This window comes from Bufo bufo, chromosome 2 (assembly GCF_905171765.1).
Source record: "Bufo bufo chromosome 2, aBufBuf1.1, whole genome shotgun sequence".
Taxonomy (NCBI): domain Eukaryota; kingdom Metazoa; phylum Chordata; class Amphibia; order Anura; family Bufonidae; genus Bufo; species Bufo bufo.
In genome coordinates this window covers 766,710,518-766,723,685 of record NC_053390.1, presented here as the reverse complement: position 1 = coordinate 766,723,685, position 13,168 = coordinate 766,710,518, and the positions used below count along the sequence as shown (strand labels likewise).

The window sequence follows — 13,168 nt, the reverse complement described above, 5'->3', positions numbered from 1 at the left end:
TACGACTCCTGCTACCACGCCCCCTTACTCTGCTGCGACCTCTGCCTGCACCAGATACATTTAGGCCTCTGCCACTCCTCTGTGCATGACCAGGCACTTCTCTGTCTGACATAATTTTAGCTGAACTAAATAAATTAAAAGCAAATTAAAACATCCCTAAAAGCGACGAATATACACTGCTCAAAAAAATAAAGGGAACACTTAAACAACACAATGTAACTCCAAGTCAATCACACTTCTGTGAAATCAAACGGCCCACTTAGGAAGCAACACTGAGTGACAATCAATTTCACATGCTGTTGTGCAAATGGGATAGACAACAGGTGGAAATTATAGGCAATTAGCAAGACACCCCCAATAAAGGAGTGGTTCTGCAGGTGGTGACCATAGACCATTTTTCAGTTCCTAAGCTTCCTGGCTGATGTTTTGGTCACTTTTGAATGCTGGCGGTGCTTTCACTCTAGTGGTAGCATGAGACGGAGTCTACAACCCACACAAGTGGCTCAGGTAGTGCAGCTTATCCAGGATGGCACATCAATGCAAGCTGTGGCAAGAAGGTTTGCGGTGTCTGTCAGCGTAGTGTCCAGAGCATGGAGGCGCTACCAGGAGACAGGCCAGTACATCAGGAGACGTGGAGGAGGCCGTAGGAGGGCAACAACCCAGCAGCAGGACCGCTACCTCCGCCTTTGTGCAAGGAGGAACAGGAGGAGCACTGCCAGAGCCCTGCAAAATAACCTCCAGCAGGCCACAAATGTGCATGTGTCTGCTCAAACGGTCAGAAACAGACTCCATGAGGGTGATATGAGGGCCCGACGTCCACAGGTGGGGGTTGTGCTTACAGCCCAACACTGTGCAGGACATTTGGCATTTGCCAGAGAACACCAAGATTGGCAAATTCGCCACTGGCGCCCTGTGCTCTTCACAGATGAAAGCAGGTTCACACTGAGCACATGTGACAGATGTGACAGAGTCTGGAGACGCCGTGGAGAACGTTCTGCTGCCTGCAACATCCTCCAGCATGACCGTTTTGGCATTGGGTCAATAATGGTGTGGGGTGGCATTTCTTTGGAGGGCCGCACAGCCCTCCATGTGCTCGCCAGAGGTAGCCTGACTGCCATTAGGTACCGAGATGAGATCCTCAGAGCCCTTGTGAGACCATATGCTGGTGCGGTTGGCCCTGGGTTCCTCCTAATGCAAGACAATGCTAGACCTCATGTGGCTGGAGTGTGTCAGCAGTTCCTGCAAGACGAAGGCATTGATGCTATGGACTGGCCCGCCCGTTCCCCAGACTTGAATCCAATTGAGCACATCTGGGACATCATGTCTCGCTCTATCCACCAACGTCACGTTGCACCACAGACTGTCCAGGAGTTGGCAGATGCTTTAGTCCAGGTCTGGGAGGAGATCCCTCAGGAGACTGTCCGCCACCTCATCAGGAGCATGCACAGGCGTTGTAGGGAGGTCATACAGGCACGTGGAGGCCACACACACTACTGAGCCTCATTTTGACTTGTTTTAAGGACATTACATCGAAGTTGGATCAGCCTGTAGTGTGTTTTTCAACTTTAATTTTGAGTGTGACTCCAAATCCAGACCTCCATGGGTTGAAAAATTTGTTTTCCATTTTTTTATTTTTGTGTGATTTTGTTGTCAGCACATTCAACTATGCAAAGTATTTCAGAAGAATATTTAATTAATTCAGATCTAGGATGTGTTATTTTTGTGTTCCCTTTATTTTTTTGAGCAGTGTATTTTTCTTTTTGTACCAAAATTGGACACTATGCTTTCAGTGCAAATAACTGCATAACAGCATCTATATTTCTCTTGTAGTACTGGTAAAAATCGGCGCTTGCTTGGAAGGATTCAGACCCAAGTCATCGGACAGATAAGAGGCTAACTTTTATTTGCAGGGTCTGTAAAGGAGCAGTGAAAAAGGACAGGAGACATCAAGGCATCATAAGTCTATACAGTCCTTAAGAAGAGAGCAATTCAGCCCTCGAAAAGCGTTGGCTACCCTGCAAATAAAAGTTAAACCCTTATCTGTCCGATGACATGGGTCTGAATCCAAATTTTTTGGGTCTGAATCCAAAAAATTGGTCAAAATACGGTTTTTACCAGTTTTCCTTTTGATACTTCCACTGAGTACGCCTCATCTACTGGGGCACCACAGAGTGACCGCGGCTGCAGCCTAGAACAAGCCGGTGTGCCAGTAGACCAGTAAATGCTTGTAGTGCAAATAGCTGAAAAAGCGAACTGCGTATATATATTTCTATTTTTGTACTGAACTAGGCCAATAAACGATATCAACACAAATAACTGCAGAAGTGAAATGCATATATATTTCTTTTTTCCGTGTGTCTTCCTTGATTTTTGGAGGATCACCAGACATGAAAAGTGAAAAAAATATCTAAGTCAAGCTTGCCTTGAAAATGATAGGAAAAAAACGGACACGGATCACGGACGCGGATGACAATCTTGTGTGCCTCCGTGTTTTTTCACGGACCCATTGACTTGAATGGGTCCGCGAACCGTTGTCTGTGAAAAAAATAGGACAGGTCATATTTTTTTGACGGACTGGAAACACGGATCACGGACGCGGATGACAAACGGTGCATTTTCCGAGTTTTCAACGGACCCATTGAAAGTCAATGGGTCCGCAGAAAATCATGGAAAACGGAACAACGGACACGGAACCCAACAACGGTTGTGTGCATGAGGCCTTACAAGAACAAATTGCTGGAATGACGGAGCTGTATAATGGCTATTTGGATCCCCAAATAATATTTTCCTGCACTTGTAAATCGCTTTTCTAGCACTGTCCCTAGCGCCTTCTGACGTCTCTCCCTGCACTAAGATGCTGTGAAATGATTTCTCCCCTTTCTTTTCTCTGCACTTTTAAATAGTTTTTTCAGGGTTTTTTTTCACAATGAGGTTTTTACTATTGCTCTCCCTAGCCCCTTCTCACATCTGTCCCTGCACTCAGAACGCAGGAAAATGTCTGAATCTAAGATGGCCGCTGTATTTATAGGGCTGTGACATCACAGGGCTGGCTGGCTGCAGATTGGCTGCATGCATGCATGTCAATCAGGGTGATCCCGCCTTCCCAGACTTCCTTTCTCCATGTCCTCACACATGCAGCCGCCATTTTAGGAAAAATGCAATTCGTTGCGAAATGAATTTTTCCTGAAATTCGGATCGAATTCCACTTTGTCAGCTTTGATTCGCTCATCTTTACTCAGGATAGATCATCAATATCAGAATGCTGGGGGGGAGTGACTGCAGGCACCCCCACAGATCAGCAGTTTGAAGAGACCGCAGAGCTCACCTTTTCTTCACTGTTTACCAGCTTGTTGTCGCAACTGCAGTATCGAGCAGGTATAATTACCACTCTGCTGCTCCTATTCACTTCAATGGGACTGCTCCTTCCTGTTCAAATGAATAGAATGGAGTCATCCCATTGAAATTAATGTGGATGAAGCAGTTGTGATTACACCTGCTCACCGCAGCAGTTGCGAAGGCGTGCAGATAAACAGTGAAGAGGAGGCAGCATTTGCTCAAGCATATGGTCTCTTCAAACAGCTAATCAGCGGGGGTGCTGGGATTCGACTCCCCGCCAATCTGATATTGATGACTACAGTTTAGCGGACACCTGGATGTTCGGTTCGACAGGTTCGGCCGAACTTCACAAAAAAGTTCAAGTTCGGGACCCGAACTTCAGCCGAACTTGACTCCGAACCCAAAATATCATGAAAAGGGCTAGAGGGCTGCAAATGGCAGCAAAATGTGGTTAAGAGCATGGTAAGTGCTCTGCAACAAATGTGGATAGGGAAATTACTTTAACATAAAATACGTAAAAATAAAAAATAATAATCTTGATCTAGGAGGACTAGGTCCATATGGAGTAGGAGGTTGAGGAGGCAGTGGATGTGGCGGTGTAGGTGGAAGCAGCGGTGGAGGAGGAGGAGGAGGAAGCCTACACTGCTTTTTGGTTTTCAATTTATTTTTATTTTTTTAAATTAGGGTACACCCCAAAACATTGGGATATATAACCTGTGATAACCCCCTCCAGTTGTGCTAAACACACGTTCTGGAAATACATTGGCTGCAGGGCAGGCCAGCACCTCCAAGGCGTAAAGGGCAAGCTCAGGCCCAATTTGGAGACCCAGAAGTTGCAGGGGGCAGACCCATAAGTCAGTTTGTGTAGGCGTGTGCACACATACTGCCCCACCATGTCGCACGTCCCAGTGATGTTCACGATCCAATTGGATATCTGCTCTATCAACTTTCGATGTTCTTTTATGCGCCTACCATGGTGATCAAGGGTGGCGGGGAATCAGGGTTCCCGGCCGGAGAAGGAGCCTGAGAAAGGGATACCACATCCAAGGGAGGTCAATGGATGAAATTAAATGTAATCGAGCGGAAATGTGGGACAAAGTATTGAAGCATAAGCTTCCAAGTTAAGGAGGGGTCGTGCAGCAATTACCCACTCCCGACTCGGGGAGGTAGTGACGGTAAATAACAATACAGGACTCTTAAGATGCCCTGTTATTGGAATGATTAATAAAAAATTATAGGGAATGTCACTGGGGTATTTAGGATTTGGAAACGTTAGACAGGAGAGGCCCTGCTGCCGCTTTGTTGACTCTAGATAACTTCTGCCTGATCGCACGTCCCCGTGACGTCCACGATCCATTTGGATATCAACTTTCGATGTTCTTTTCTGAGCCTACCATGTTGATCACGGTTATCGGTGAATCAGGGTTCCACGCCAGAGAGGGAGAAAGAGAGACCACATCCAAGGGAGGTTAATTTTTTAAAATTAAATATGATCGAGCGGAAAAGTGGGACAAATTATTGAAGCGCAAATCTGGGACAAGCTGTTAAAGTTTAAGCATTGAATGAAAGGAGGGGACGCGCATCAATTAAAGAAGAATTTTTTAAATTTAATTCCCTGTCACCTATGCAGAGCAGGGGTTTAATCACGGCAAAAATAGTCAAATGTCACCCAAGAATGTAACAGACAAATTAGTGAAATGTTTTTACCTGTCTACTAGGTATAGCAGGGGTATATCACACCCAAAAATTTGTGAATTTCACCCGAGAATGTAACAGACAAATTAGTGAAATTTGTTTACCTGTCTACTAGGTAGAGCAGGGGTATATCACACCCAAAAATTGGTTAATTTCACCCGAATATGTAACAGACAAATTAGTGAATTTATTTTACCTGTCTACTAGGTATAGCAGTGGTATATCACACCCAAAAATTGGTGAATTTCACCAGAAAATGTAATAGACAAATTAGTAAAATTACATAAAATAAAATACGTACAAATAAAAAAAAAAAAAATTGATTTATGGAGTAGGAGTTTGAGGAGGCGGTGGACGTAGTGGTGTAGGTGGAAGCTGCGGTGGAGGAGGACTTGGTAGCCAACACTGGTTTTTGGTTTTAATTTCATTATTTTTTTTAAATTAGGGTACACTCCAAAAGAGTGTGAAATATCCAAAATACAACAATGAGCAATTGCGCTGTAGTATAACAATGGCTGGTTAAGGCCGGTATACATGTCTATTCTGCACAAGGTACGGACAAGCCCAGTGGGATCCATGCCTGGTTCATTTTAATGAACGTGAGCTTGTCCACATTGGCTGTGGACAGGCGGCTGTGCTTGTCTGTGATAATGCCCCCAGCTGTGCTAAACACACGTTCAGACAATACACTGGCTGCAGAGCAGGCCAGCACCTCCAAGGCTTAAAGGGCAAGCTAAGGCCATGTGCCCAATTTGGAGACCCAGAAGTTGAAGGGGCAGACCCATCATTTAGTACGTGTAGACGTGTGCACACATATTGCTCCACCATGTTGCTGAAATGCTGCCTCCTGCTAAGACGTTCCATATCAGCTGGAGGTGCTGGTTGTTGTGGCGTGCTGACAAAGCTTTTCCAAATTTCGGCCATGCTAACCCTGCCTTCTGAGGTGCTGGTGGTGCCCCAGCTGCATTGGTGACCTCTTCCTCCTTCTCTGCCTTCGCCTTGTGCTTCCATTGCGCCCCCGCTGTCAGGTAGGAATGCCACCATCAGCACGTCTACCAGCGTGCGCTTGTACTCGTGCATCTTACGATCACGCTCCAGTGATGGAATTAAGGATGGTACGTTGTCCTTGTAACGGGGATCCAGCAGCGTGGCCACCCAGTAATCAGCACAAGTTAGAATGTGGGCAACTCGGCGGTCGTTGCGGAGACACTGCAGGGTGTAATCGCTCATGTGTGCCAGGCTGCCCAGGGGGAGGTGTATCGTCTGTGTCCTCTGTATCCCCCCATCCACGCACCAGTGATGGCCATGAGCTGGTTTAGGTGCCACCCTGCTGTGAACACGGTTCCTCCTCCTCCATCTCCTCATCCTCCACCTCGTCATCCTCCAGAACTGTGCCCTGGCTGGACAATTGTGTACCTGGCGTTTGTGGGTGCAGGAACACCCTTGGAGCCACTTGTGAATGACCGGCCGGAAACCCTATGAAATGATCTCTCTTCTTTCTCCTTTGCCACATCCTCTTCCATCATCGCCAGCAGCGTTTTTTCAAGGAGGCATAGAAGGGGGATAGTAATGCTGAGAACAGCGTTATCGGCACTGGCCATGTTGGTGGAGTACTCGAAACAGTGCAATAAGGAACACAGGTCTCGCATAGAGGCCCAGTCATTGGTGGTGAAGTGGTGCTGTTCCGCAGAGCGACTCACCCGTGCGTGCTGCAGCTGAAACTCCACTATCGCCTGCTGCTGCTCGCACAGTCTGGCCAGCATGTGCTAGGTGGAGTTCCACCTTATGGGCACCTCGCATATAAGGCGGTGATCGGGAAGGCCGAAGTTACGCTGCAGCGCTGACAGGCGAGCAGCAGCAGGGTGAGAACGCCGAAAGTTCGCACAGACGGCCCACACTTTCTGCACACTTTCTGCAGCAGCTCTGACATATCGCCGAGACTGCAGCAGAAGAGAAAGCAGGAGTAGCCAGAGACCTTTCTTTGTTTTTGAAGTGTCTACTCCACTGCAGCTTGTGCTTTGCACTTAGATGCTTGGTCATGCAGGTTGTGCTCAGGTTGAGAACGTTTATGCCTCGCTTCAGGCTCTGATTGCACAGTGTGCAAACCACTCGTGTCTTGTCGTCCGCACATTGTCTGAAGAACTGCCACACCAGGGAACTCCTTGGAGCTGGCTTTGGTGTGCTCGGTCCCTTGCTGCGGTGGGCAGTAGCAGGCGTACTGTCTAGGGGACTGCGAGCTCCGCTTTTGCACCCTGCTCCCTCTTCTGCTGTGCTGTTGGCTCTGTGCGACCACCGCCTCTTCCTCCAAACTACACAGGTAACTTGCATGACCTTGATTCCATGTGGGGTCGAGGACCTCATTGTCCTCCACATCATCTTCCACCCAGTCTTTACCCCTGCCCTCCTTGTCAGTCTGCACACTTTTGAAAGCCACAGCAGTTGGCACCTGTGTTTCGTAAATCATCCGAGACGTGCTGCGGTGGTCCTCCCATGTACTCATCTTGAAACAGAAGTGGTTGGGCATCGGTGCACTCAATATCTTCCACTTCTGGGGCAGGGCTAGGTGGATGGCCCTGGGAAACCCTGCTAGCAGAGTCATCAAAAACCAGAAGAGACTGCTGCATGACTTGGGGCTCAGACTGCTTGGCTGATTTGCAAGGGGGTGAGGTGAAAGACTGATGGCCATGGGCTGCAGGTGCCAACTCTGATCTTTTAGCAGGAGACTGAGTCAGTCTGCACACTTTTGAAAGCCACAGCAGTTGGCACCTGTGTTTCGTAAATCATCCGAGACGTGCTGCGGTGGTCCTCCCATGTACTCATCTTGAAACAGAAGTGGTTGGGCATCGGTGCACTCAATATCTTCCACTTCTGGGGCAGGGCTAGGTGGATGGCCCTGGGAAACCCTGCTAGCAGAGTCATCAAAAACCAGAAGAGACTGCTGCATGACTTGGGGCTCAGACTGCTTGGCTGATTTGCAAGGGGGTGAGGTGAAAGACTGATGGACATTGGCTGCAGGTGCCAACTCTGCAGGAGACTGGGTGGGAGACAATGTAAAGGAACTGGAGGCGCTGACAGCAACCCAATTAACTATCGCCTGTACTTGTTCTGGCCTCACCATTCGTAGAGCCGCATTAGGCCCGACCAAATGCCGCTGGAGGTTCTGTCGCCTACTCACACCTGAGGAAGGTGTTTCACTTGTGCATATAGCTGGCACAGATCGACCACGTCCTCTCCCTGCAACCAGCTCAATTTAACGCTCTCCTCAAATTTAGGATCTTGCCCAAAATGGATGTTTTTTTAATAGCAGAATAGAACAACAGTATCTAAAGGGTGTATCTCACAATGACAGATGCAGACAAGACTGCAAAATTAAGATTTTTGCCCTAAATGTGTGTTGTTTTTTTAATTCCAGAATATGACAGCAGTATATAACGCTTGAATTTCACAAGCACAGATGCAGACAAGGCCACAAATTAAGTATTTAGATCAAAATGGGCGTTTATTTAATATCAGAATAGCACAGCAGTATCTAAAGGGTGTATCTCACACTGACAGATGCAGACAAGGCCACAAATTAAGTATTTTGCCCAAAATGGATGTTTTTTTAATACCAGAATAGCACAGCAGTATCTAAAGCGTGTATCTCACACTGACAGATGCAGACAAGGCCGCAAATTAAGTATTTTGCCCTAAATGGGTATTTTTTAAAACCCAGAAAATTATAGCTGTATTTCCAGCTTAAATTGTACACTGACTAATGCGGCAGAGGCCCCAGATGGAGGGTATTGTCAAAAATGTGTGTTTTTTCAAAGCCAGAAAATGATTGAAGTATTTAAAGCTTGTTTTTAACAATAACAGATGCAGCAAAGGCTGCAATATTAAGTATTTTGCCCAAAATGTTTCTTTTTTTACTAACAAAATATGACAGCAGTATATAACGCTTGAATTTCACACGTACAGATGCAACAAGGGCTGTAAAATGTAATATTTTTTAAAACCCAGAAAATTATAGCTGTATTTGTAGCTTAAATTGCACACTGACTATGGCCTCACGCACATGACCGTTGTTTGGGTCCGCATCCGAGCTGCCGTTTTGGCGGCTCGGATGCGGACCCATTCACTTCAATGGGGCCGCAAAAGATGCGGACAGCACTCTGTGTGCTGTCCGCATCCGTGGCTCCATTCCGCGGCCCCTCTAAAAAAATATAACATGTCCTATTCTTGTCCGCGCTTTGCGGACAAGAATAGGCATTTATATTGCCGGCGCCCGTTCCGTTCCGCAAATTGAGGAAGGCAACACGGGCGACTTCCGTTTTTTGCGGATCCACGGATTGCGGACCGCAAAAAACGGAACGGTCGTGTGCATGAGGCCTAATGCTGCAAAGGCACCAGATGTAGGATATTGCCAAAAATGGGTGTTTTTTTCAACCCAGATTATTATTGCAGTATTTAAAGCTTGGATTTCAATGCCACAAAAGCACATATGCAGTGATGGTGCACTGAGCTTGCATAAAATGGCCGCCGACCCCCACCTAACTAACAGACGGATAAAAGTTATTTTTCTCTGTCACTGGGCTCAGGGCAGGGTAAAAAGATTGTGCACTGCACCCACACAACTAAATCTATGTAGATCACTGAGTTCAATTGGAGTTCTGATTAAAGTTTTTTTCCTATTCTCTCCCTCACAGCAGTAGCATCCTCTCCCTACACTAGTAACAGCAGAGTGACGTGCAGCGCTACGTGACTCCAGCTTATATAGAGGCTGGGTCACATGCTGCACTGGCCAATCACAGCCATGCCATTAGTAGGCATGGCTGTGATGCCTTCTAAGGGCACAGAGTTAAACACTTGTTGATTGGCTGCTCTGCAGCCTTTCAAAAAGCGCCGAACACCGAACCCGAACTTTTACTGAAATGTTCGGGTTCAGGTCCGGGGCCAAAAATCTTAAAGTTCATACGAACCCGAACTTTACAGTTCGGGTTCGCTCAACCCCAGTTATGAGGCCTTAGACATTATGCTTGTATCTTACTACTGTTGATAATTATAAATGGCTACATGCCAAAACATTAAGTCTGCTGAAAATAAATAAATAAAAAATTAAATTTATATATTTTTTTTCTTCCTAAAGGTCAACGAGTTTCTTAACATTCCAGATAATACACAATTCAACAACCAAGACTTTAAATGCCTTATGGGGACTATTTGTGTCCAGCAACAAAATATTACGGTATGTCCCTTATCTTTGATAAAGTGTAAAGATAATCTTTAGAGTGTAAAGATAACATTTTAAAGGGGTTCTCCAAGTTAATAAAAAGATAAAATCTCTGACAACCACTGTAAATGTGCCAAAATGACAAAAGCAGCAATACTTAGTGCTGGTCCTTCCCGCCACCTGGCCTCTGCAGTATTTGGGACATCACGGGCTGCAGTAATTAGCTGCAGTGGTAACCTCTACGTACACTGCTGCGGCTAGGAACAAACCGCAGTAGGTACAGTATGACCAGACTGCAGCACTGTAAGCAGCAGGGGTGAAAATGGGTATTGCTTCTTTTGTTATTTTAGCACATTTCAAGGAGTGCCTGAATTTTTATTTAACTCAGACAATTTCTTTAACTCTATCGTAACACCCAAAATGCACAATTTCATGTTACTGTATTTTGGTTTCTGCTTTTTACCTGAGAAAACTATAAAACCATAAAAGTGAATGGGTCTGCGTGAAAAACGCATCGCATCCGCAAGCAAGTGCAGATGCGGTGCGAATTTCGCAGATGGTTGCTAAGAGATGGTGTTTGTAAACATTCAGCACGAAATGCGCATTTCACCAGCACGATAAAAACTGAACAACTGAACGCAATCGCAAACAAAACTGAATGAACTTATTTTCAAAATCGTGCAGTTTTCTCTGAACGCATCCGCAACGCATCCGGACCTAATCCGGAACGCTCGTCTGCAAGGGGCCTACATCCTCTTTCGCACAAACTATTAGGTCCGTATGCGTTCAGGGTGCGTTCAGTGAAACTACCTCTATTTTGCAAGCAAGTTCAGTCAGTTTTGTCTGCGATTGCGTTCAGTTGTTCAGTTTTTTCCGCACGGGTGCAATGTGTTTTGATGCGTTTTTCACACGTGTGATAAAAAACGGAAGGTTTACAAACCTCTCTTAGCAACCATCAGTGAAAAACTAATTGCATCTGCACTTGCTTGCGGATGCAATGCGTTTTTCACTGAAGCCCTATTAACTTCTATGGGGCCAGGTGTCACGGGGTTCCGAAGGTGCACTCGGTCCCCCATGAGGATCTGTGTTTGACCTCATTCCCAGGGCGGCTTTACTAGCTGGGTGGCTCCCTGCTCCTCGGTGCTCGACTGGTTGGTCTGGCGGTCATGTGACGCTGGCCACGTCACATGACCCTCACTCCCCACTATAAATACAGGCAGCCTGCTGGTCACAGGTTGCCTGTTAATTTCTAGGTTCCTGGCTATTTGTTGGACTACTGAATACTTACCTGATCCTGTTCCCTGACGATCCTTTGCCTGCTCCTCCTGTACTGCGCATCCGTCCTGGTATTGTGACCTCGGCTCCCACCTGACTACTCTCTTAGGACTCCTCTTGTGCTTCTCTGCTCTCCATGTATTTGACCCCGGCTTCTCCTGACCATTCTTTGCTTTATCCTTTGTACTGAGTAGCTCTCTTGGTTCTGACCCGGTCCGTTCATGTTCCATATTTTGTCTTGTCTGTCTTCCCTGCACATATCCTAAGTTAGGGACTGTCGTCCAGTTGTCCCCTGTCATCAGGACTCGTGAGGCAAGTAGGCAGGGCCAGGGGTGAGGGTGGAGAGCAGTGGTCACTACCCTTCCCCCTGTGTGTGTGTGGACGTGACCGTTACACCAGGGCTGCGGGAAAAATGCAGAATATAGAACATGCTGCGTTTTTCGCGCAACGCAGAACTGATGCGTGAAAAAAAACGCTCATTTACATAGACCCATTCACGTCATGCATTGCACCCGAGCGGAAAACTCGCTCATGTGAAAGGGGCCTAAAGGGAATTTGTCACCGACCTCCCTATCAAACTGTTTGCATAGACACATTGCTGTGGTTCACCTGAATTAAACATTTTACTTTTGTTGATCAAAGGCTCCTTTCCCAAGTTATTATACTGTTTCTTAATATGAAAAGCAGGCCTTCAGTGCAATGAGGGTGTCACAATTGCTCTTACTGCGTCTAAGCTCCAATCATTTCTGTGGCTAGCCCCTCCCAGACTGCTTTGATTTACAGTGTCAGGCATTGAAGGAAGGGATGACAACAGAAAGGAGTTAAACTTGGGTGCAACAAGAGCAGTGGTGACACCCTTATTGCACCAAATTCATTATTTGCATATTAAGAGAAATTATCATAACTCTGGAATGGAGCCTCAGATTTACCACTTGCCTACCGCCGCACGACTTTCCACGTCGCGGCGGTAGGCTCTTATCTGTAACCCGATATATAAAAGCGTCGGGTTACATTGCGATCTGCTGGTGGCCCGTGCCGCTGCAGATCGCTGTGACCGCGCTGTCATTAAACAGCTGCGGTCACAGGGAGATGTGCCGTTGCCAGGCAGTAATACACGCTTGTAGCACTCTGCTAAAAGCATGTATTAAATTGAAGAAGCTGATAGCCGGCTTTAAAATGAAATGTCAGCCTGCAGGCTGGGAATTAACCTATTCCTGGCTTGACTGTGGCAGGAAGTGGTTAATTAACTTAACAAAAGTAAATAATAGAAAAATAAATAAAGAAGTTTTAAAAGATATAGCAATAGTTACTAGTATTATATATATATATATATATATATATATATATTTATTAGTTTTAGCAATTGTATAGTGGAATGTGTATGTGTAAAATATACAAACATTTGTTTATTTTAAAAATCTAGGTATTATTTTGTATAGCAGGGTTTTTTTTCAGCATAAAACAAAAGCACGCAAAAATGTAAAAAAAAAAAAAAAAACTCTTAAAATGTCAAAATTTCCCCAAGATGAATACCATAGGCAAATAACATTAAAAAAAAGTCACTTTAAAGCGGCTTGTAGCATTTTGGTGCTGTACAAGATTTTTCTGGCAGTATGGTGTGATAGAACCAGCAAAAGAAAAATAGGCCTC

At 45.9% G+C, this 13,168-nt stretch overlaps 1 protein-coding gene across 2 annotated transcripts in view; it reads left to right on the top strand.

Moving 5' to 3' along the window:
- LOC120990317 overlaps nucleotides 1-13,168 on the top strand; it is a 563,944-nt gene that overhangs the window by 134,970 nt on the left and 415,806 nt on the right. For both annotated transcript variants that reach the window (XM_040419049.1, XM_040419048.1), the window contains exon 5: nucleotides 10,160-10,258. In XM_040419049.1, coding sequence (XP_040274983.1) covers nucleotides 10,160-10,258 — 99 coding nt within the window. The remainder of the gene's footprint in view (nucleotides 1-10,159; nucleotides 10,259-13,168) is intronic.